Here is a 25,824-nt window from a genome sequence, read left to right as displayed (position 1 = left end):
TGAGTGAAAAACTTACCCCTAACATCACTTCTGTACTTACCTGCCCGCACCTTAAATCTGTGTCCTCTCGTAGCGACCATTTCAACCCGGGGAAATAGCCTCTGAGAATCCACCCTATCTATTCCTCTCAACATTTTATAAACTTCTATCAGGTCGCCTCTCAACCTTCGTCTCTCCAGGGAGAAGAGTCCCAGCTCCCTCAACGAATCTTCATAAGGCATGCCTCCCAGTCCAGGCAACATCCTTGTAAATCTCCTCTGTACCCTTTCAATAGCTTCTACGTCTTTCCTATAGTGAGGCGACCAGAACTGCGCACAGTACTCCAAATGAGGCCTGACAAGGGTCTTATAAAGTTGCAGCATTACCTCCCGATTCCTAAACTCAATCCCTCGATTAATGAAGGCCAGTACACCATACGCCTTCTTGACCACATCCTCCACCTGCGAGGCCGATTTAAGAGTCCTGTGGACCCGGACCCCAAGATCCTTCTGCTCTTCAACACAGCTAAGACTCCTACCCTTGATAGTGTACTCGTTCATCCCGTTGGTTCTGCCAAAATGGACGACTACACATTTATCCGCGTTGAAGTCCATCTGCCACTTTTCCGCCCAGTCCTGCATCCTATTTATGCCCTGCTGCAACTTTTGACATCCTTCCAGACCATCCACAACACCACCGACCTTCGTGTCATCAGCGAACTTACTTACCCATCCCTCCACTTCCTCATCCAGGTCATTTACGAAAATGACAAACAGCAAGGGTCCTAGAACAGATCCCTGGGGCACTCCACTGGTGACTGACCTCCATGCCGAAAAAGACCCATCCACAACCACTCTCTGCCTTCTGCAGGCAAGCCAGTTCTGGATCCACAAGGCCAAAGCCCCTTGGATCCCATGCCCTCTCACCTTCTCAAGAAGTCTTGCATGGGGGACCTTATCAAACACCTTGCTGAAGTCCATGTACACCACGTCCACGGCACTTCCTTCATCAATGTGTTCAGTCACATTTTCAAAGAACTCAACTAGGCTCGTGCCTCTCCAAATGCTCATAAATCTTGTCCCTCAGAAGCCTCTCCATCAGCTTACCAACCACTGAGGTCAGACTCACCAGTTGGTAATTTCCCGGGCTATCTCTGTTCCCTTTCTTGAAAATAGGAACTACATCCGCAATCCTCCAATCTTCCGGAACCTCTCCTGTCTCCATTGACGACGCAAAGATCATCACCAGGGGCTCTGCAATCACTTCCCTCGCCTCCCACAGTATCCTGGGGTACATCCCATCTGGTCCCGGCGACTTATCTATCTTGATAGAATTCAAAAGTTCTAACACATCCTCCTCCTTAATATCCACATACTCAATCTTTTCCATCTGATGCAAATCCGTAGCAAAATCTCCCAGATCAGTTTCCACCGTGAATACTGAGGCAAAGTACTCATTAAGCACCTCTGCCATTTCTTCTGGTTCCACACAGACCTTTCCCCCTTCACCTTTTATAGGTCCTATCCCTTCTCTTCTCATCCTTTTACCTTTCACATATTTATAGAAGGCCTTGGGATTCTCCTTAATCTTACCCGCCAAGGTCTTCTCGTGACCCCTTCTGGCTCTCCTAATTTCCCTTTTAAGCTCCTTTCTACAGTCGTTATACTCCTCAAGATCCTTAACCTCTCTTAGTTCCCTGAACCTTTTGTACACCTTCCTTTTCCTCCTGACTAGGTTCAACACAGCCTTCGTGCACCACGGTTCCCGCGACCTACCAAAACCTCCTTGTCTCATCAGAACGTTGTCATGCAGAGCTCCAGACAAACATTCCTTGAATATCCGCCACCTTCCTTCGGTACTTTTCCCTAAGAACGCCTCCTTCCAGTTTATTTGTCCAAGTAACTTCCTGACTTCTTCGTATCTCCCCTTACCCCAGACAAACACCTTCCTAGCCTGCCTGATCCTATCTCGTTCCAATGCAATTGTGAAGGAGATAGAATTATGATCACCATTCCCAAGATGCTCTCCTACCGAGAGATTGTCACCTGTCCTGGTTCATTCGCCAGTACCAGGTCAAGTACAGCCTCTCCCCTTGTAGGCTTATCCACGTACTGTGTCAGGAAACCTTCCTGAACACACCTAACAAACTCCTCCCCATCCAAACCCCTTACCCTAGGGATATTCCAGTCGATGTTTGGGAAATTGAAGTCTCCCATCACGACAACTCTGTTATTAATACATCTCTCCAGAATCTGTTTCCCTAGCTGCACCTCAACTTCCCTGTCACTATTGGGTGGCCTATAGAATACACCCAGCAAAGTTTTCGACCCTTTGCTGTTCGTAACTTCCACCCACAGAGACTCTGTAGATAGTCCCTCCACGGCATCCTCTTTCTCTGCAGCCATGACACTGTCCCTGATCAACAGTGCCACTCCACCACCTCTTCTGCCACCCTCCCTGTCCTTCCTGAAGCATCTGAATCCTGGCACCTGAAGTACCCAGTCCTGTCCCTGAGACATCCAAGTCTCCGTAATGGCCACCACATCACATTCCCAAGCAGCAATCCACGCCCTAAGCTCATCTACCTTATTCACTACACTCCTGGCATTAAAATATATACACTTCAGCCCCTCAGTCTGGGCATTACCCTTCTCCACCCCCTGTCTAACCTCCCTCTCATACTGCCTGCAGTCCTTCCCTACCTGGGAGCTAACCTCCTCCGTCCCAGTCTCCCCATCACAATTCCCTCCCCCCATCCTTTCTAGTTTAAAGTCCCCCCGGTAGCCTTAGCCAGTCTTCCCGCCAAGATATTAGTCCCCCTGGGATTTAAGTGCCACCCGTCTTTACTGTACAGGTCACACCTGCCCCTAAAGAGGTCCCAGTGATCTAGGAACCGAAATCCCTGCCCTCTGCTCCAGTCCCTCAGCCACGCATTCAGCCTCCACCTCATTCCATTTCTTCCCTCATTCTCCCGTGGCACAGGCAGCAATCCTGAGATTACTACCTTCGCTTTCTCTTCCTCAGCTGCCTACCCAGTTCCCTATAGTCCCTTTTCATGACTGCCTCCCTCTTCTTGCCTACATCAGTAGTACCTATATGCACGACAACCTCTGGTTCCTCACCCTCCCCCTTCAGGATGTCTGGGACACGCCCAGAGACATCCCGGATCCCAGCTCCAGGGAGACAAACCACCATCCGCGACTCACGTCTACATCCACAAAAACGCCTGTCCGCCCCCCTCACTGTGGAGTCCCCTATTAGCACTACCTTTCTACTCTCTTTTTTAATTTTTTGACTTACTGGCTCAGCTCCAGAGACCTGGCCACCGCTTCCTCCCTCAGATGAGCTGTCCCCCCCCCAGTAGTACCCAGGAAGGGGGACATCCACCAGCGTGCTCTCCATCACCCGAGGTTTCCCCTTCCTAATAGTTACCCAAGTGCCCTCTTCCCGTTGCCCTGGTGTGACTACTTGCTGATAGCTCCTGTCAATTATCTCCTCACTCTCTCGAATGAGCCGAAGGTCCTCGAGCTGCATTTGCAGCTCCTTAACCTGATTCCGTAGGGTCTGCAGCTCCACACACCGAGCACAGGTGTGGATGTCTGGTAGACCAGGAGCCTCCAAGACCTCCCACATGTTGCATTGGCAACAACATACAGGTCTCACACCCATACTTGCCCCTTTTAGCAACCCAGAGGAAAAAGTAAAAAAAAAACTTATAACTTACCTTATCTCTTTGGCCCTGTGAGCCAAAGCCCTTACAGCACACACAAAAACAAAAGCAGTCTTACCTGCTCTCAGTCAGAGCCTCTCTCTCTCTCTTTTTTTAGGTTAGAGGAGGAGGGAGGGCTGGGATACTCTACCTATGTAGAATATCGGGAATCCCCTCCGGTCTAATTTATAGTAGGGTGAAAAAAAACTTGACCCGAGTGCCCTAGCAACTACTTCCGGGGTAAAATTTAAAGCAAGCAAAAAAAAACCTCTAAAACAAAGTTAGTTTTTAAAAGAAAGAAAAAGTCGCTGTACTCACCCACAAGCTCTCCACTCGCAAATCGCAGCCTCTCTTCAGTGCTCCCACGGAAAAATGAGGCTGGATCCCCGAGGTGAGTAAACTTTTAAAGGTGAAAGGTCGCTGAGGTACATGAGACAGGTCACTTTAAAAATAAAAAATAAACCTTTCCCTTCAATACCTGGAGTCTCTTCTCACTTGGAGTGCCAGTTTTCACAAATACACTTGCTCTCTTTAAGTACAGAAGAATAGCAAAGTGGACATGTCACTGGATTATTAATCCAGAGAACTGGACTAATAACCTGAAGATATGAATTTCAATTCCAACACGGCAACTCATGACTTTTAATTCAGTTAATTAGCATTTTTTCTTCATATGGCTGGGAAAGCAGTTATAGTTCATGTTGAGCTAAACAACCCAAACAATGGCTTCAGCTGATGCAATGTGAATGGTTTTGATGGAGCCAGGAATGGATCTTTCAGGGCAGAAGCTCAGTATATTCGAGATGGTCTGACTTGGATGGGCACAGACACTATTTGAGCTGTTTCTTGCATTCCACTTGTGGAGCAAGTGGCTGAAATTGTCCTAATGAAGTTTACAGCCATTCCAGTAGAGTCCCATTTGGGTTACAGCGGGAATTCATTAGAACTCCTGAACAATGTCAGAGTCAATCTTCAAAATGCTGTCTGAAGTCTCTTTTCTTGGAACTACTAATAGTTTAAACATTCAGTTCTGTGCATTGAACAAAGAAAAACAGGGTTATCATGCAATCCCAAAATCATAGCCTTATCTATGACTCTACGATGGGTAGTTGCTTTTGCCAGATAGATTGTGCAGAATACTAAAGTTTATGACCAAAGTATTCAGCATTATTTAAAGCATGAGCCGATTGCTGTGGATGCTGAAATCTGAAATAAAAACGGAAAATGCCAGAAAACTTGGCAGGTCACATAGCATCTACAGAAATAATGACAGAGACATTCTGATGACAGGTCGTTGGCTGGGATTGTAATTTTAGTGTTACTTTTCCTTTTTTTTCAGTTATTGACTAATATGTTTCCCTTAAAATTAGACCAACATTAAGTTAAATTATTTTTAAACATAACCTACACTGTTCATAAAAGGATTACACAGATCGTTCTGATTTTATTTTGTTTCCCATTTAAAAGGCACCATTTCTGCAGCAAACTTTCTTATTTAATTCTCCTTTGTACAGTCTTTTCTCCCAACATCATTAGTCTTTTGTACAACTTGTATAAAAATATGAAACAAAATTTCACTCTGGGGAATTACAAATCAGAAAACAAGATATCTTGCCATTAACTACGCTCCAGCTATGACGGCTAGCTTATTGATGACACCAGCTTACTGAGAAAATTCAATTTGTCTACTGATTGCCTCCCTGGTTTGCTTTGTCATCTTAACGCATGTGAAAGAAAAAGTTCCAGTATTTAACTTTTCATCTCAGCACATCAGGATAATAAAGCACTTATTTTTGGTTGAGGAACAGTATAAAGGAGCCAGCATGAAATCAGTAGGCAAAATAATCTTCTTTTGTGCTGTCATCATTCTATGGTCTAAATGTTCAATGAGTCAGAAGAGCTTCATGCCTTTGCCAAAGTGGCACCAAAAACTCAATTCCAGAAGACATACTTATTCGGTAGACCTTTGGTTGTGTAAGTCAGACCTCCACATTGCTTAGAGTATCATCATGGTAATGGAGTCTGAGCTGATAGAAGGCGCACTTAGAACCATTGACATTTGGAGCATTTTAAATGAGATTACAGACGTTATTGGGTTCTCTTTGGGTCTTGCTGAACCTCCTCTGGACAATGGTCCTCCTCTCGAAGCTGTGCTAGTTAGCACCAGGCTCTTCTACTTCTCCTCAATTAGTTCACTGCCATCAAGAAGGCAGCATTTAGCTTGGAATTCATTATTCTATCCTCCTTCATCCTGTGGCAGCATGAAGGCATAATGGTTAGCATTGCTGCCTCACAGTGCCAGGGACCTGAGTTCAATTCTGTGGGTGACTGCCTGTGTGGAGTGTGCATGTTCTCTCCATGTCTGCGTGCGTTTCCTTTGAGTGCTCTGATTTCCTCCCACAGTCTGAAAGACATGCTGGTTAGGTGCATTGACCATGCTAAAATTCTCCTTCAGTGTATCCAAACAGGCGCCAGAGTGTGGCCACTAGGGGATTTTCACAATAACTTCATTCCAGTGTTAATGTAAGCCTACTTGTGACACTAATAAATAAATAACTTTAAAACTGACTGATAGATCCAAAAAATTAAAGAGTAATGGCCAACTTTTGTGGACCTCCCAGTCTCCACAGGAAACCACTGTCATACCCTGGAGCCGCATTTGGGGTGGCACGGTAGCACAGTGGTTAGCACTGCTGCTTCACAGCTCCAGGGACCTGGGTTCAATTCCTGGTTTGGGTCACTGTCTGTGTGGAGTTTGCACATTCTCCTCATGTCTGCATGGGTTTCCTCCAGGTGCTCCAGTTTTCTCCCACAGTCCAAAGATGCGTGGGTTAGGCTGATTGGCCATGGTAAAATTGCCCCTTAGTGTCCTGAGGTGCATAGGTTAGAGGGATTGATGGGTAAATATGTAGGGATATGGGGGTAGGGCTTGGGTAGGATTGTGGTCGGTGCAGACTTGAGGGCTGGGTAGACTCTTTCTGCACTTTAGGGTTTTTATGATTCTAATCACCTGTCACTAATCCAGCATTCCAAATGATGCAATACTTCACAGATCTAGGTGACCAAGATGCCACCCCAGCTACTTGACATCTTAATCCCAAGAGAATGAAAGAGACTTGAGCACATCCAGGACATGTTCAACCTTACCAAAGGCATTCTTACTATGTCTAACCTGTACTATACTGTAAACCTAACCTGTACTATAGAATGACTAGACATCCTTTGGTCTGTTAACCACAATAATTGGAAAAAACACTTAGAGGCTTTGATTGATCAGCCTGCACAAATCCAGCAGCTGTTCCCCCTCCATGTTTAGCTGCATCTTCCGTTCTCATACTCTTCTTTGTTAATGCTTACCCTCCAACTCCATTGTGAACCCAATGATTCTGCAGTCTCACGTTCAAGTGCTCCAAATGTCAATGATTCTAATTGCACCTTACCTGCTCAGCTTCCATTACCATTATTCTAAGCAGTGTGACGGTACCCTCAGTTTGGATCCCTGAGTCTAGACATGGGCTGCTCCCACGCTGCCTCAGTCCCGTCCTGTGCAGATCCTTGTCCAGTTTTGATTTTAAAATGCATCATAACTTCAGGGGTCTCAAGATGGCGATGCTGCATTTTTACTTTGAAACCAGCTTCAATCCTTCCCCTGTTGGAGTACAGGATTCCCCAATCTTCCCAGAGCTTCAAGATGTGGGGGTAGAGTGAGCCTCCATCTTTCCCCAGTAATCCTGAATCAAACATCCACATCCTGAAAGCTCCAGCAGTGCAAAGATCACCCACCCAGTCCTGCACATGGTTTTCCAGGGTCCACAGTTGCTCTCCATCTTCCACTCGCCACTCCAGGCCTTCTTCCAGGTATGTCTCGACATGTCCATGCCGTGTTGGTCCGGATGTGTTCCAGACTGATATGATATCCTGCTGACTGCGTGGACAATTGGATGGTGGAGAGGACAATTCCGGACAGGCCTTCAATTATGTTGCATTCATGGGATGCAGGACGGTTTCACATTGACCTCTGGTGGAAATGGTGGCCACCATAATGGTAGGGAGAGCACATTCCTGCTATCATTTCACACAGGCAGGAAAGCAATTTTTCAGCTCCTGCCACATTTGTCCTCTTCCCCACTATGCCTGCCATTAAACCCTCCACTGCTGGGCTTGGAAAATCCCAGCCAATATCCTTCCTTCTTTGAGGAACACAAAAAAAACACAAAAAAATTAAAAAATATTTTAATTGTAAGATATTAATTTTATAATTGATGCATTTTCTTGTTTAGGCTGATAAAGAAGAAATGAGAAAGAATTATGTACAATCATTAAGATTCAAGGTAAACATGCAATTTGCCAATGAACATCCAACCAATTAGATATATTGACTAAGTTACCTTTAAAGATTTAAAAGTATGCATTTGTATTTAAATTCTGTGTCAACAGCTTGATTTGGCATCGATAATCCCATTTGATTTCTTCTACTTGGTGTTTGACTGTAATCCCTTGTTTCGACTGAATCGTGTACTTAAGGTAAATACACTTTGATTACTAGTTTCATTTTAGAACAAATTTTCATGGATTGTGTTAAACTTAAGTCATATTGTAGGTGTAAATCTCATTGCTATTTTCTTCTGAGTCTCTCAAATGTGTTTGGATTGCCAAGAGTTGGCCAGAGCTTAAATCTTGTTCAGCATGTTTTAAGTTTGACTGTCTATTGAATAAAATTGATCTTACATCATTAGACAGAGACATGGAAATATCAGAAAAATATTACACATGGGAGGGATATGCTGTAACCATTGATTTCAATTAACCTATTCATGTAAAATTTCGATTCTGTTCCAGTAAAATACAAATTATTTCTGACAATATGCAAAATATTTATATATCACCTTAATGAATGAGTTTCTAAGGCTCTCCTTTTTAATGCTTTCTCATCATATCAATCCTAGCCAATTAAAGTAATAGTTTTGTTTTGCTTTCTGTGGTAACTCAAGGCCACGCATTATGATTAGTAACAAACTAAAAGACATATTGACTGAGAACTATGTACAACTAAGGGTTTAACAGGACAACGCTACAGGTCTACTCCTCACAATACCCTGACTCCATCTGAAACCATCCTGCCCTGGGAATGTGTCCTTGTCTCTGATTCCCCCAGTCAGTGCGCTCACATTACATTGGTTCTAACGTGAGCACATGGCTCATGAAGGATCACCCATTAAAGGGACCATGCTATCTCATTTTCCTTTTCCACTCTGTATGTATGTGCATAGACCAGAAAACCATAAGATAAAGGAGCAGAATTGGGCCATTCAACTCATCGCGTTTGCTCCACCATTCAATCATGGCTGAAAAGTTTGTCAACCTCATTAATCTTTGATCCCCTTACCAATCAAGAAGTTATCTGTCTCTGTATTAAATGCCTTGCCTCCCCAGCCTTCTCTGGGAATGAATTACATAGATTCTCCATCCTCTAGCTGAAGAAATTCCTCCTCATCTCAGTTCTAAAGGGTAATCCCTTTGCTATGAAGCTGTGCCCTCGGATCCTCCTCTCTCCTACTAACGGAAACATCTTGCCCATGTCCATTCTATCCCGGCCTTTCATGATTCTGTGAGATTGGTTTAATCACTGCCAAACTCCAATTGGCTGATAGAGATTGCCTGGTATAATTATGCCAGATTTTTACTCATGTTCAAACTGAAGTTCAGAAGTGTTTTGACTGATGGATGGAGCGGGGAAGAATGACAGAGCTAGCCAATGATTTGAACTCACCAGGAGAGAAATTAAACTAGATTTGCTCACTTTTCAGGCACAGGATCATCATTGAGGGCTACAAATTTGCCTGCAAATTTCCAACACATGTTATAACTTATGCAAGTAGCTCATCAATCTTAATCAATGAGACACTCATGTCAATGCCTTTGTCAGACACCAATGAACACATGTTCTGATCATACTGCCCATTATCTCATCATTACCCAGTGCTGATTGAATATTTCCCCACATGTCAAGTCAACCCGGTGTCCTGTGGAATGACCATAATTTATAAATAAATATTGTATGGTGTCTATCAATACAAAACATCTATAATAAGTCTAGGAGTCAGCTATTAAGGATCAGCGTTTTATTGCACAAAATAAGGTAACGTAAAGCCACAAGCCTGTAGTGAATACAAACAGGCCCAAACCAGGACAATGCAATTATAGACCCACTCAGGGGCCCACTTTATACACGCCTCGCTATACGAGCTCACCTGGTGAGTTAATTACTAATCCTCAGGGAGCTCATATTCAACAAGTCCTACAGGAAGATCAATCAGTGATTTCCCCATGCAAGTCCTGGGAGTTATCACAATACCAATTAACTGTACCTATTGCTTGCAGATGATCCATCATAGAGTGATGATTTGCTGTTCTTTCTTTGGTAACAGCAGGATCCATAGCAAGTTTCTAACAGCTGGAAGCAAAAAAAAGCAGGAAGACCCCCAACTGACAGTTTTAGAGTCTATTCAAGAACACCACAATTAGTTCTTTTGTCACAACTTGACAATAGAGGGCAAAGTGAAGATATTATGCATAGAGGGGTAAGTTTAAGCCTCAGAAAAGGTAGTAAGGAGGCAGTGGTGTTACATACATAAAGCTCTAAGGATCTCCGAACCATCTTCAACTTAACAACTTTCATTTTCAAAGATGGGTTGAAAGGTAGGTGACTAACTCATGGGTGGAGAGGGGACTCGTAATGTTAAAATGGCAGCGCGGGCTCATTGGGCCGAAGAGCCTGTTTCCCCGGCTGTTTTTGTTCTTAACCTGAGCTCAGGAGGTGGGTCTGTCAGAAGATTTTTTAATGAGTTTGCATTCCTGCAATTTAACATTTAAACCCTCTAGGCGAGGTAGCCCAGGCTTCAGAATTCCAGACAGTTAAAGGTTGATTCCTCAGCCAAAGAGGTTGTCTTATGAGGAGAGATTAAACAGGGCGTATACACATTGGAGTTTAAAAGAATGAGAGATGATCATATTGAAACAAAAGATTCTGAGGGGGCTTGACAAAGTAGATGTTGAAAGAATGTTTCCCTTTGTATGGGAAATCTAGAACTAGGAGGCACAGTTTAAAAATAAGGGGTCTCCCATTTAAAGTGGAGATGAGGAGGATTTTTCCTCTCACAGAAGGCTGTTAAACTTTGGAATTCACTACCCCAGAGAGCAGTGGAGACTGGGTCATTGAATGCATTCAAAGCTAATTTCGAAACATCTTTGATCAACAATGGAGTCAAGGATTTTGGGAAGCAGACAAGAAATGGGAGTTAAGACCATAATCAGATCAGACATGATCTTATTGAATGGTGGAGCAGGTTTGAGGAACCAAATGGTCTACTCCTGCTCATATTTCTGATGTTCTTATGTTTATGCTTTGACTTTGCAATGCTGCCTGCTAGAGACCAGAATTAATCATGCACTTTGATCCCTGTGCCTGTTTTTGGGCCTTATGTAATTTTCCTACATTAACTTCTGAGTTTGGCCTGAACACATCTCCAGCATAACCATACGAATGAGGAAGGCTAGAACATGGTTCCACCATGATTCTCCTTAAGGGCCCAAAATAATTGATCTCAGAAGAGATTGATGATATTTGGAAGCTTGCACTGGTCTTCCTTTGAGATGAAGGGGAAATATTTCCCCTGTATCTGCTCTACCCAATTGGGCCTCTTCCTTCCAACATCTTAAGTGGCTTAAGTGGCAAATAACATTCATGGCACACATCAACTTCTTGGGGGTCACCATTGACCAGAAAGTCAACTGGATCAGTGACATAAACAACATGACTATAAGAGTAGGCCAAATGCTGTGCATTTTGCAGTCAGTAGTTCACCTCTTGGCTCCCCAAAGCTTTTACACAGCCTACAAGACACAAGTCAAGAACGTGATACAATTATCTCCACTTGTCTGGATGAGTGCTGTTCTAACAATATTCAAGAAGCTCAACACCATCGCTTTTTGTTGGCACCCCATCCACCTCCTTAACATTCATTCTCTGTGCAATTAGTTCAATGTGTATCATCTATATAAGTAGCAAATTGCTAAAGCTTCTTTAACAGCTGTTCAGAAAGGCCAGTGATAGTCATATAAAAGAATTTTAAAAAACCTCCCAAACCCTTGACCTCACCTACCTAAAAGGAGAAGGGAGCACATGTATTGGAGATCCTTCAAGTTCCACAAGCCATCCACCGTCCTGACCTGGAAATATATCAATCCTGATTCATCATTGTTGTGTTGAAATCTTGGAAATCCCTGCCTAACAACGCTGTGGAACTACCTGAACTATGTAGCCCTAGAGGTTTAAGAAGGCAACTCGCCACCATCTTCCCTAAAGTGACAGAGTGGTCCATAACTGCCAGCCTTGCCAGCAATGTCCACATCCTGTGAATAAACAAATAAATAACTGGTTAGGATTTTAAATTCAGTGAAATTAAATCTTAAGTCTTTGTTAACCTGGGGGCAGAGTGGAGAGCAGTGAATCAGTTTCATTATTATCAAAACGAAAAAGAGGTAATTCCATTTTCCAGCGTTTTCTCTTTTGGAATGAAAAAGAGGTTATTTGTTTTTAAAACTACTGTGATTAGCACTTAATGAATGTAGATTAAGAATGCACAAAGGTCACTCAGGAACATAACATCAACTTCAAACATGATTTCCTTTTTCTAATTTTTTAACCCATTCTTCCCCATTTTTGAACATTCTGACACGTGTTTGGGTATACCTCCGCAGGTGCCAACAGCAGTTAGTTGTTTTGCCCATACGGCACTGTTATATATGTGAGTATAATAAGCAATAAATAATAACAATTCATTTGTTTATGGAAGCTAGAGCCTGTCTTCATCTAAAATCCACAAGTACATACCTTTCAGCAAAAGTGATCATGGTCATTAGTAATGAAAACTCAATCTAATTCTGGGGCAGCATGATGGCATGGTGGTTAGCGCTGCTGCCTCACAATGCCGGGGACCCAGGTTCAGGTCACTGTCTGTGTGGGTTTTTCACATTCTCCACATGTCTACATGGATTTCCTCTAGCTGCTCTGGATTCCTCGAACAGTTCAAAGACATGCAGGTTAGGTGGACTGGCCATGCTAAATGGACCCTAGTGTCAGGGGGACTAGCAGGGTAAATGTACAGGGTTACGGGAATGGGCTTGGATGGGATTGTGTTCGGTGCAGACTCGATGGGCCAAATGGCCTCCTTCTGCACTGTAGGGATTCTATGATTCTTCACCCTTTAGGCTAATGCTCTGAAGTCAAATAACGCACTTATACTGAAGGGCATATTTGTGAGAAATTAAAAGTGGTTGAAGTGAGTTAAAGATCTCACACACATTTGACTTATTCACCTGTTGAGGACCAGATCAGAAACTAAGGTATTTTGTGAAGTTAGCCTAGATTCTAACTCTTTACATTTGATTTTTGGCATTAGGGTGAGCTCCAGGTATGATTCAAGTGACTCATCAGGAAGCTCCTACTAAAACAAACTTTATTTAAGAACACAGTTAAAGTATAACAAAAAGAATTAACCTAACTTGTACCAATAAAAACATGACAAAATCTAATTCTTAACAGCTAACTATTTCTAATGTACTCATTTAGCAGCATCCCATAAACATACACCCTAGCCTAGATTCTAACTCTTTACATTTGATTTTTGGCATTAGGGTGAGCTCCAGGTATGATTCAAGTGACTCATCAGGAAGCTCCTACTAAAACAAACTTTATTTAAGAACACAGTTAAAGTATAACAAAAAGAATTAACCTAACTTGTACCAATAAAAACATGACAAAATCTAATTCTTAACAGCTAACTATTTCTAATGTACTCATTTAGCAGCATCCCATAAACATACACCCTTCTTCAGAATTAGTTAGCACAAATCAAGTATGTTCAAGTGGTGCTGGATATTCAGCTTTTTAACACTTCTGGATAGAGATCCAGAAAGCAGTTTCCAGAGAAGGATATACCCTCAAAACAGCAAAAGTTCAGAGAACTAAAGTATGTCTCTGGCAGTTTCCAGTCTCCAGACTTCAGAGACAGAAAGGGATAGCTCTTTCTCTGCAGTTTCCAAAACAGCAACTCTCAGAGAATGATCCATCTCTGAGAAATAGTCTTACCTCCTGGCAGATTCCAGTCTCCAATTTCAGACAGGGGAAAAGAGAGGCACTGCTCTCCCTCAGCTCAAAAGCGACATCTAAGCTTGAATATTCTGTATAAGCCTAGCTTCACCTCATCACAAGATCATACTTGTTAATCATCAGAATCAAGTCCTACTCTGCAACATCGCAAAGGAGCACCAAGAACAGCAGAATAGCATTAGTTCAGATTAAAACCAACATTCTAGCAATTAGAAGCAATTATGCTTCTCCTGTAACAATACAGGATGCACCAATAAAATGGAAGGGACTGCTAAAAACATCCTGCACAAAAATTTAACTAAAATATATTCTTTAAAGGCACAGTATTGTCACACATCTCAGTTATAAAGCCACAGTTTGGACTGAGATGTTCAGGATCTGTTCTTGTGCAAGCATGAGCAACAAAAGCAGTAATTATATTTTACAGCAGTCACTTATTTGGGACATGTGTATTGTGACATCGATGAGCAATGAGGTTGTTAACAATTGATTCCTGATGGGCAGTCCAATTGTTGAGTTTGGTATCCAGAAAACTCTAAATTGCCAATCAGGAAACAGAATAAATTCAGTCAATCTACACCCCTGGCACATATAAGGACTGCAAACAAAACATTGGGTGTAGAGGTCTCACTTGATTTTCCAGGGATTAATTTTAATCCATTCTCATCAAGTGAGTCTGTAAACCCAGTTGCATAAATGCATTCAAGTTACCTTCAGATGTCCTATTTTTTTAAAAAGAGGTGATCTACTGTCCACTTAGTTTGTATCTTAGGATGAAGATATTTCAGTTACTAATGACGCTAACATGTCAAGTTACTTTTCTTACTAACAGTAAAGGAAATATTGCATGCTGCATTTCCTCTTTAAACCTTTGATTACACTGTTGAGCATTTTGGACTTAAATAAATCCATGTACACTGTATTAATGAATCATTATCTTATTTATTTTTAAAAATTGAAGATATTATTAAAATCACAAGCAGTTAAAGTAAACATTAAGCCCAAATTCTTCCTACTCCATGTCCAGTTTGGGACCTCAATCATTGAAGACCTTGGGTTGGTGATGTTAATTAGCTGTCTACAATAAACACTCTTAGCTCAACTAAGTGACTGTTTATCCAATCTCACATTGTGTTTCTATCAACACAAATTTGGCTGCAGAATAATAGGACTGCACTTTCAGGGCAGGACTTTCCCATAAAACAGCAAAGTGTCAAGGTTCTGACCAAAAGCCGATGCATTTCCCCCAGAGAAACAGGAAGGCTTTCTCTCCAAATCTTCAAAGTGGAGAGGGGAAGCATCATTCCTGAGGGACAGGGCCTAAAGACGCTGGCAAGGCCTGCTCCACAGAGATTGGGATGCCTTTTTAAAGGGCACTCAGATCTCAAACTAATGTTAGAGACCTCCCCTCCCCACCATTATTGGCAACATCAAGGCATCAGAGACCCCACCCCCTACAATGTAGGCTTCCCTGCAAGAATTAGCAGTCATGGTAGGATTTGTGTCCATGGCAAACTAGACTGGAAAATTGCCTCGTAAATGTATCTCATTGGATGTGATGCATCTGAGATTTCCTGAGGATATAATAAGGTGCTATAAAATTTCAAGCTCATTATTTGCAATAATAACAATAGCAGCGATGAAACATCCCCATAACAAAGCATTGCAGCTACCAAGAAAAAACTTTGAATGAAATATTCAACATGCTTTTTGTCCTGTTTCCTTTTATTTCCCCTAGTATTTAGCATTCTTTGAATTCAATGATCGACTTGAGGCTATACTGAAAAAAGCCTATATATACAGGTAAGCAACGATTGAGATGACAAAATCAATGCGGGTTTTGTGTGTAAATCTTTAATGATAAAATGCCACGTTTATTGAATCCATGGTAAGAAATGAGGTAAATTTGTACTTGTAAGACACAGTTGAAATTTGTGTCTCTTTTTAGTTGAAATAAATGATGCATATTAGTTCCTTGTTGTGTAAACTCTGCTATTAGATGCAGCATTGAATTATCCACTGAATATATCTTTCCAAAACTGCTGACAGGAATCAGCTTCCGTTCACCTGGCACAGAAAAAGACGTCACACATAAAACAAAAAGCAAAGAGCTAAAGGCTATAGACTATCTCAATCTTAGGCTGTCTGCACTGGCCAAAATTGATGCATAACCTTACTATCTCCACCCGTAATGCACCTAATTTGTTTTTTGAAAGCTCAATATTGACCCACCAGGTGCAGTATCGTAATGTGTGTGCTGCATACTTCGGTGACTATTCTAAAAGACTGTACTTTGCCCAGAATCAAACGCTGATATTGAGGTCAAGGGATCGTAGCAATAAGTTAATGTTAGTTTTATTCTTTTGTTGACATTGCACTGCCTTTGCCTGAGAAGGTGCAAACTAATTTCTGCAAGCGACATTTACATTTCCGTGCCAGATCTGTGACGCATAAAATAGAGGGTATTGAACACAAAGCAGTGGGAATCGCTCGCAGCTCAGATTTGGATTGCAGCTGCATACAAATCAGCCCAGATTTTCTATCTCTGTGTCATGGAGCACATGCTGGAAACCCCACCAACCACAAAGATACAGCCTCTGAACCTTGTCACAGCCTCTGAACCTTGTCCAATGTTCCAGCTTCAGACTATTTAAATAATTTGATGGGTTCACTATCAGAGATTGGTTGAGGAGACCTGTCAGCAGCATTGTATGATTGGTGACCTCTGTGCAGCCAGTTGAAGATAGCCAAACAAAAATAAAATGTTTGCAAGTCATCCTGCAGTCGATTGCACAGGCTTTCCATATTTTTAAATTTAAATTTGCTCTTCCTCTCCCAGCTTTAGCAATGCTGGACTCTGAGATAAACAGGTGCCCTTGCCTTAACAATACTTCGGTGCAAGTGTCACAACACACATAAATTGACGCGTTTCTGTCACTTGAATATCATTATACTATGCCTGCACCCATGTATTGTACATCGCCCAACAATTCTGGCAGGTATTTAGTGGAAGTGAAAAGGGATGTAGACAGGGAGTCCATCCTATTCAATTTCCAACTTCTGCCCATTCCAATTCTGTCAACAAAAATCAGGGAGGGGGTTGTGGTAATGGGGGCAAGAGAACATTCCTGTCATTTCTTCCTTCACAAAAACACTTGGTGACAGATCAGAACCATCCTAAAGTCCCTCCCCGATAACATTTGCAAGTCCAGAGGTCTTTACTGACCATTCTTAGAGACATCCCCCAGCGCTGAGGGACAATATCATCCACTGCCAGTATTGAGTGATAGGTTCCAAGTGTTCTTTTCAACAGTGAGCAGCTTAATTCAGCAAAAATACTGAGTGACAAAGCTCACCAAAACAGGATGACAATTTCCAGTATCCAAGAGCTCATAAAATTTACCCATTTTAAGATTATAAAGGTTTAAATTGAGGTTTTATAATGCACTTAAAAATTAAAAAGGGAAACAGGAAATGTTGACAATATGTAAGTCATTAACATGAAAGGAGAGGAAGACAACTTCATGGTGTCATCATTTGACACACTGAAACTGAAAGATGTGACTTCTTTACTATGCTTTTTATAACTAGAAGTGCAGGACTTTCTCTAATCCAACTGAATTTAATGGTTGGACATGATTATCATTTTTGGAATCCATCGCAGCCAGCCAAACTCGGCAACTGTGACACCAGGCAGCAGTTGTGGAGTGTGGAGGATGTGGGGAGGGAGAGATTGTGGGGTCATTAAGTGGAGGAAGGTGCTGTGATCTGGAGACCACACAGCCTTGTTAGAAAATCGGCGCTGGCCGGGGAGGGGAGGAGATCCAGGGAATGGAATGGGGTGGAGTATGCCAGGTAGAAGGTTAAGAGTGATGAAGAGCAGTGGGAAGGGATCAGAGAGAAGGGTGAAGCAGTTTATTGTGAAAGGCGTACCAATTACTGGTATGGTTAACAGTGTAGGTTGGAAAGGAGAGATAAAGCACTCCAGCTGGTCCACATCATTGCTGGAAAGATAGTCCAACTGTCTCTTCAGTTGCCAGGTTGCCAAAGGTCTGGGAACCAGATCGGCCAGTGCCAAAGCTGAAACAGGGCTATTTGAAATCACCATGCCGGGGCGATCTTAAGGTCTGCCAGGGCTAGAAGAGGCAGCCCAGCCATGAGATCCCCGTACCAGAAGAGAGTAGCAGGGTCAACTTTGCCCAGAGCATGAGGTCATCCAACACTCAGCGCCCTTGAGGGGCCCTTCCTCTGCGACCTGGGAGCAGCACAGGTGCAAATGGCCACTGGACTTACCTCTTTGACCCTTCCTTGGGCCCAGTGTACCAGGCCAGGGAGCCACAACTGGTTTGCCAGGGGGCAATGCACTTTTGGCACTGCCAATGTGCATGACTTGAAGATGGGCCTAAGTGGGCATCTGAGGGGAGAGGGACAATAAGAGGGATCTGAGGGGGGAGAGAGTGTTTGGGTGGCGGGAGTCTGAGGGGGGAGGGCACTAAAGGGGAGGGGGCTGATTGTGGATCTGACAAGAGGGAAGGGCTAAATTAGGGTCAGAGTGCAGACAGGGCTGAGGGGGAGCTTGAGTGGGAAGGGGAGCTGGATAGGATATGAGGTCTGGGGGAGAAGGGCTGAGTGGGGGTCTGAGGGTGGAGGAAGGCTGGGGGAGGTGCTGATGGGGATCTAAAGAGGGTGGGGGAATTAGGTTGGATCACCTTCACACCTATGTGATGTTGCTGGGGATGGGGGAGGTGACCCATTATTTGCCTGGTGGGGGAAGGATGCTCCTCTTTTCTGAGGGCTTGGTGGTGCTCACATTGTTAGCTGGGGGAATGGCAGGTGGGGGGGGAGGACTGGTTCACCATTTTGGATTTAATGGGGAAACCTGCCCACGAATTTGGAGAGTGGGGCATCCTTTAAAAACAGCATCCTGATCTCTGACAGCCAGGCTGGCCCCTGGGTTCCTTGGGATGCATACATTTGCATCCATTAGGTGGGTGACTCCCACGTAACAGACACTCCCAACGGCGGTGCGATTCAAGCCAGTGGGAGAATTGAGAGTGTGAAGGGGTGAACCGTGCCCTTTGGCTGGAATTCTCCAGCTGTTCATGCCCACTGCTCACTCCCCACCCCATTGCAAGCGAGGATGAAGGATTTGGTGTTCAGCCAGACCTCCCATTCACTGCAGCCAGACAGGAGAATCCAGGCTGTGAAAACAGGGCCCAAAATCAAGCAACATGATTTGTATATTTAAATGAGACACCTTCCTCCTCAGAGTAAGCTGCCCATCCCTCTGCTAAAACTGGAGGAAAATGAAATTGAGTTAGTTGGAGTTCAGGTTCAAAATTTTGAACATTTTCACTTCACGGCTGAACCAAACGCACCCAATCTGGGTGTGTAAATTTACTCTCAATGTTCAATATCTTTCATCAGACCTTATTCCAGACGTGCAGTGCATTAACACGAAGGTGGCCGGTGGGGGATTTCTCCAGCCTCCCAGCCACATGGTTCTCAGCGGCAGGGAGAGATGTTCACTGGCGGCAGGACTCTCTGGTCCCATCACTGGCAATGAAATTTCCAACTGATGTCACCCCCCACCACCGTGAAACCCATGGGAGGGGGTGGGCTGGTGGCGGGACCGAGAAAGCCGTTGCATGAATGACCAGAGAACTCCCCCCACCCCCCACCGTCTCTGTGAATATACCACAATCTGGCAAAACATTGATAATGAGATGAGCCGTTAAGTTAGATCGCGACCCTGAAAGCCATACTGCAGCAAGTGGTTCACCATTGACACTAACTAGCACATGCATTTCATTCTGTTTTCAGGATTGCACGAACAACAGGATACCTGCTTTTCCTCCTGCATATAAATGCATGTATATATTACTGGGCTTCAGAATATGAAGGCATTAGCAGCACTAAGTGGGTCTACAATGGCAAAGGAAATAGGTAAAAGTTTACTCTGATACCATTTGAGATTGCTGCTGTAGAAATAAGAAATGAGGGCAATTGGCACCGCATTAGCAGAATGAACAATAGCTGTTCGCTTTTCCAATGTTATATTTTCATATTAACAGACAATGATTTCAACTTTTGGGAATATAAGTGTGTTTTAAAATTCAAATCTACTGACATTCTGTATTTGCTGCCTCCCTTTCCATTGCTTGCGGTCCTCAGCAAATGTGCTGCTCCTGTTGTTCCTGCTTGCTTACCCACTGCTCATTGACCCTGCAATTATAGTCCAAGGATAGAGACAGCAAGAAAGAGAGAGGCTTAAGATGTAGTGGGAAGGGCCCTTGACAAAAAGTTGTTGAGATTCACTGTTCAAGGGCAGTACAGTGGCAAAGTGGTTAGCACCACTGCCTCACAATGCCAGGGATCTGGGTTTAATTCCAGCCTCAGGTGACAGTCTATGTGGAGTTTTGCCCATTCTTGTGCAAACTGCGTGGATTTCCTCCGGATGTTCTGGTTTCCCACACTCCAAAAGATGTGCAGGTTAGATGGATTGGCCATGCAAAATTCTCTTTTAGTGTTGGAGGGTGGGGGGGGAGGTGGGTGCACGGTTAGCAGGGTAAGTACTTGGGGTTACAGGGATAGAGTCAGGGGTGGGATTGATATTGCTGCAGGCTCAATGGGCCAAATGTCCCCCTCCTGCACTGTAGGAATCCTATGATTCTAAGTCAAGTGAAACTGATGGAGTTCTTTTGGATATTTTGTAAAACTTTACTGATCTTACTCAAAAACCATCATTTGTCACTTTGCTGATATTGTTTTTAACCACCAAAGATTTTCATGGTTAAATCATAGAGTCATAGAGGTTTACAGCATGGAAACAGGCCCTTCGGCCTGACTTGCCCACTCCACCCTTTTTGTTTAAACCCCTAAGCTAGTTCCAGTTGCCCGCATTTGGCTCATATCCCTCTGTACCCATCTTAACCATGTAACTGTCTAAACATTTTTTAAAAGACAAAATTGAACCCACCTCTACTATTACCTCTGGGAGCTTGTTCCAGACACTCACCACCCTCTGTGTGAAAAAATTGCCCCTCTGGACACTTTTGTATCTCTCCTCTCTCACCTTAAACCGATGCCCTCTAGTTTTAGACTCCCCTACCTTTGGGAAAAGATAGTGACTATCCAGCTGATCTATGCCCCTCATTATTTTATAGACCTTTATAAGATCACCTCTCAACCTCCTATGCCCAGAGAAAAAAGTCCCAGCCTATCCTCTCCTTATAACTCAAACCATTGAATCCTGGTAGCATCCTAGTAAATCTTTTCTGCACTCTTTCTATAATAGGGTGACCAGAACTGTACACAGTATTCCAAATGTGGCCTTACCAATGTCTTGTACAACTTCAACATGATGCCCCAACTCCTGTATTCAATGTTCTGACCAATGAAACCAAACATGCTGAATACTTTCTTCACCACTCTGTCCACCTGTGACTCCACTTTCAAGGAGCTATGAACCTGTACCCTTAGATCTCTTTGTTCTGTTATTCTCCCCAACACCCTATCATTAACTGAGTAAGTCCTGCCCTGGTTCAGTCTACCAAAATGCATCACCCTGCGTTTATCTAAATTAAACTCCATCTACCATTTGTCAGCCCACTGGCCCAGTTGATCAAGATCCCATTGCAATCCAAGATAACCTTCTTCACTATCCATTATGCCACCAATCTTAGTGTCATCTGCAAATTTACTAAACATGCCTCCTATACTCTCATCCAAATCATTAATATAAATGACAAATAACAGTGGATCTGGCACCGATCCCTAAGGCACACCGCTGCTCACATGCCTCCAGTTTGAAAAACAACCCTCTACAACCACCCTCTGGCTTCTGTCATCAAGCCAATTTTGTATTCATTTAACTGCCTCACCCTGGATCCTGTGAGATTTAACTTTATGCAACAACCTACCATGCAGTACCTTGTCAAAGGTCTTGCTAAAGTCCATGTAGACAATATCAACTGCACTGGTCTCATCTACCTTCTTGTTTACCTCTTCAAAAAACTCAATCAAATTTGTGAGACATGATTTTTCACTCACAAAGCCCTATTCACTGTCCCTATTCAGTCCTTATGTCTCTCAATGCCTGTAGATCCTGCCTCTCAAAATACCTTCCAACAACATACCTACCACAGGGGTGAATCCCACCAGCCTATAGTTCAGGCTTTTCCCTGCAGCCCTTTTTAAACAAAGGCACAACATTTGCCACCCTCCAATCTTCAGGCACCTCACCTGTGACTATCGATGATTCAAATATCTCTGCTAAGGGACCTGCAATTTCCTCCCTAGCCTCCCACAATGTCCTGGGATACACTTCATCAGGTCCAGGGGATTTATCTACCTTGATGCGCTTTAAGACTTGCAGCACCTCCTTCTCTGTAATAGGTACACTCCTCAAGGCATCACTATTTATTTCCCCAAGTTCCCTAATATCCATGCTTTTCTCAACAGTAAATTCTGATGAGAAGTATTCATTTAGGATCTCACCCAGCTCTTGTTGATTCTTAAGAGGCCCAAGTCTCTCCCTAGTTACTCATTTTCCCTTTATGTATTTATAGAAGCTCTTTGGATTCTCCTTTGCCTTATCTACCAAAACAATCTTGTGTCCCCTTTTTTTCCTCCTGATTTCTCTCCTAACTCTATATCCTCTATATTCTTCGAGGGACTCACTTGATCCCAGCTGCCTATGCATGTCATGTGCCTCTTTCTTCTTGACTAGGGCCTCAATATCCCGAGTCATCCAATGTTCCCTACTTCTACCAGCCTTGCCCTTCACTCTAAGAGGAATGTGCTTATCCTGAACTCTAGTTAACACACTTTTGAAAGCCTCCCGCTTACCACATGTCTCTTTGCCTTCCCACAGACTCCCCTAATTAATTTTTGAAAGTTCCTGCCTGTTACCATTAAAATTGGCCTTGCCCCAATTTAGAATTTGAATTTTTGGGCCCAACCTATCATTCTCCAAAGCTATGTTAAAACTAGTAGAATTATGGCCACTCGTCCCAAAATGATCCCTCACCAACACTTCTGTCTCTTGCTCTTCTTAATTTCCCAAGAGGAGGTCAAGTTTTGCCCTCTCTGTACTCAGGCCATCCACATACTGAATGAGAAATTCCTCCTGAATACACTGAACACATTCCTTTCATCCAGCCCTCTAATACTATGGCTGTCCCAGTCAATGTTGGGAAAGTTAAAATCCCCTACTATTCCCACCCTAAGTCCTCCAGTTGATTTCTTTAATGCCAAAATTATGTCAACCTTAAAAAAAGGTATGGACTATTTTAAACAACTATTTTCTGGATTATTAAAGCAGTTATCCAATCGTAGGGTCCAACTATTGACAGTAGAACCATATCTCAGCTTTCCTATTACAGTTTAGAAATTCCATTAATTCCTGGGTGTGGAGAGTCTGCAGAAGGATCTGGATAGGCTGGGCGAATGGGCCAGGGACTGGCAAATGGAATTTAATGTTGGCAAATGTGAGGTTGTCCACTTTGGTAGGAATAATGGTAGGAAGGACTATTACTTACGTGGCAAAAAACTGCAGCATGCGACGGTGCAGAAGGACCTCGGGGTCCTTGTGCATGAGTCGCAAAAACCCAGACTGCAGGTGCAGCAGGTGGTCAGGAAGGCGAATGGGATGCTGGCCTTCATAGCGAGGGGGATTGAATATAAAAGTAGGGAGGTCTTGCTGCAGCTGTATAGGGCACTGGTGAGGCCTCAGCTGGAGTACTGTGTGCAGTTTTGGTCACCGCACTTACGCAAGGATATTTTGGCCTTGGAGGGAGTGCAGAGGAGGTTTACTAGGCTGATTCTGGAGTTGAGGGGGTTGAGCTATGAGGAGAGGCTGAATAAACTAGGCTTGTACTCGTTAGAGTTTAGAAGAATGAGGGGAGATCTCATTGAGACGTATAAGATGTTGAATGGGATGGATAGGATAGAGGTGGAGAGGCTCTTCCCGCTCAGAAAGGACAGTAGGACTAGAGGGCACAGCCTCAGGATAAAGGGGGGGGCGGTTTAGAACGGAGTTGAGGAGGAACTTCTTCACTCAAAGGGTGGCGAATCTCTGGAATTCTCTGCCCGTTGAAGTGGTGGAGGCTGCCTCGCTCAATATTTTTAAGACGCGGGTTGATAGGTTTTTGATAGGCAAGCGGATTAAGGGTTATGGGGAGAGGGCGGGAATGTGGAACTGAGCCACAACAGATCAGCCATGATCTTATTGAATGGCAGGGCAGGCTTGAGGGGCTAGATGGCTTCCTCCTGCCCCTATTTCTTATGTTCTTATGTTCTTTACCATACAACCACACTCAGATATCCCTGGATAGAATACAGAACTTCAGGTCAATAATTTAATAAAACAATTACTATCTGGACTATGTATGAATTGTTTATTATTTATTTTTCAAAACCCAAATCTGTCTCCCCTTTTTAATTTGCAAACCTTTTCCCTTAAGTGCTGATTGCTTCACTGCTGAATGTTGTGACATGTTATTTTCTTCGAACCTGCAGAGTATCTGAAGTGTTTTCATTGAACCTTGAGTTTATTTATATTTTTTAGATTTTAACATGTAGCTTTGATGGCAATTTTTTTTATTATTTTAACCGTTTGACACATGTTTAGATTTATACTGGAAGTTGAAAATTTTCTATGTTTCTATTTTTTTCAATTATTTCTTTTTTTCTTCTTCTTGCCCTGTTGGTGTTTTCTTTACAGCTACCTCAGCTGTTTCCTTTATGCAGAGAAATCCCTTCTGATGATTGCTGAACTTCCATACCCCACCAATGAATTCGAGCAAATATTTCAGATGTGCAACTATTTTTTTGGAATTCTTATTCTTTCAGCCATTCTTGGCCAGGTACACTGAACAATTTTGTTATTTTTATTATAATAGCACTTTTTTTTCTTGAAAATGCTTGTGATATAATGAGAAAGAGACATTTTGGACCTTTTTTATCCTTTTTTTTCATTTTCAATTCTTTCTATGCTTCCAGGGTTTCCAATTTATTTTGGGCCAACTCAGTTGGAAACTTGGTACTGGTGATGAAGTTGACAAAGTCTTCATATCAAAATAAGGCGCACAGAAAATACACAGGGAATGAAATGTATCTGTGTAGCACCTGTTCCGATGGTGTAATGCAGACTTGCATAACTTCCCCAGGGACAGGTAGCACAGTGGGCAGCTACCTGCAAGACCTGTGCAGCAATGCTCAATTATGTCAAGTAAGGCTGCCTGGGGAGCTAAGGTAAATCTGCATAACAGGACTGGAGGTTGCTCTGCACAAACACATTTCCCCCAGTAGAGACAATACAGGTTTCAGAACTTAACGTTATATAAAAAAAACAAAGTATAATAATAAAGCAGTAGTAATACACAAGTTGCATTTATACAGCGTCCATGTGTTCAAATAGCTCAATAGACTTACATACTGGAATTTTTTCGCCTCGCCCCTGCGAGTCTCATAAGATCCCGCCCAATGCCAATGGACAATGCCATTCTGCGAGCCTCACCTGCCCCGATTCCAGGGCGGGCGTGCCGGTCAAATTCTGCCACAGAGAATAATTACTGTTTGAGTGCAGTGCTTGTTGTGTAAACAAGGACATATGCCCAGTCAACAAAATGAATGACTAGTTAATCTGTATTTTTTGTATATTTTGTTTATTTGTACTCTGGAAGTGAGTAAGGCTACATGGGTGGCAAACTGGTTAGCACTGCTGCCTCACAGCGCTAGGGACCTGGGTTCAGTTCCGGCCTCAGGTGACTTTCTGTGTAGAGTTTACATATTCTCCTTGTGTCTGCATGTGTTTCCTCCAGATGCTCCAGTTCCCTCCCACAGTCTGAATGTATGGGTTAGGTGGATTGGTCATGCTAAATTGCCTCTTAGTGTCAGAAGGATTAGCAGGGTAAATATGTGGGGCTACAGGGATTGTTGTCTCAATGGGCCAAATGGCCTA

The 25,824-nt window shown here is 43.2% G+C and overlaps 1 protein-coding gene across 1 annotated transcript in view; it reads left to right on the top strand.

Annotated features, from left to right (window-relative positions):
• The window catches only part of LOC145346381 (cyclic nucleotide-gated channel beta-3-like), a 122,248-nt gene that overhangs the window by 45,557 nt on the left and 50,867 nt on the right, over positions 1-25,824 (top strand). Inside the window, exons 7-10 of the mRNA XM_080193541.1 lie at positions 7,969-8,019; positions 8,126-8,212; positions 15,598-15,662; positions 19,683-19,805. Of these exons, the coding sequence (XP_080049667.1) occupies positions 7,969-8,019; positions 8,126-8,212; positions 15,598-15,662; positions 19,683-19,805 (326 nt within the window). The remainder of the gene's footprint in view (positions 1-7,968; positions 8,020-8,125; positions 8,213-15,597; positions 15,663-19,682; positions 19,806-25,824) is intronic.

Source organism: Carcharhinus amblyrhynchos, chromosome 8, assembly GCF_965287045.1.
Source record: "Carcharhinus amblyrhynchos chromosome 8, sCarAmb.v2.hapA, whole genome shotgun sequence".
In the NCBI taxonomy this organism is placed as follows: domain Eukaryota; kingdom Metazoa; phylum Chordata; class Chondrichthyes; order Carcharhiniformes; family Carcharhinidae; genus Carcharhinus; species Carcharhinus amblyrhynchos.
Note: the sequence above shows the minus strand (reverse complement) of the source record. Positions and strands in the feature narration are given on the sequence as shown.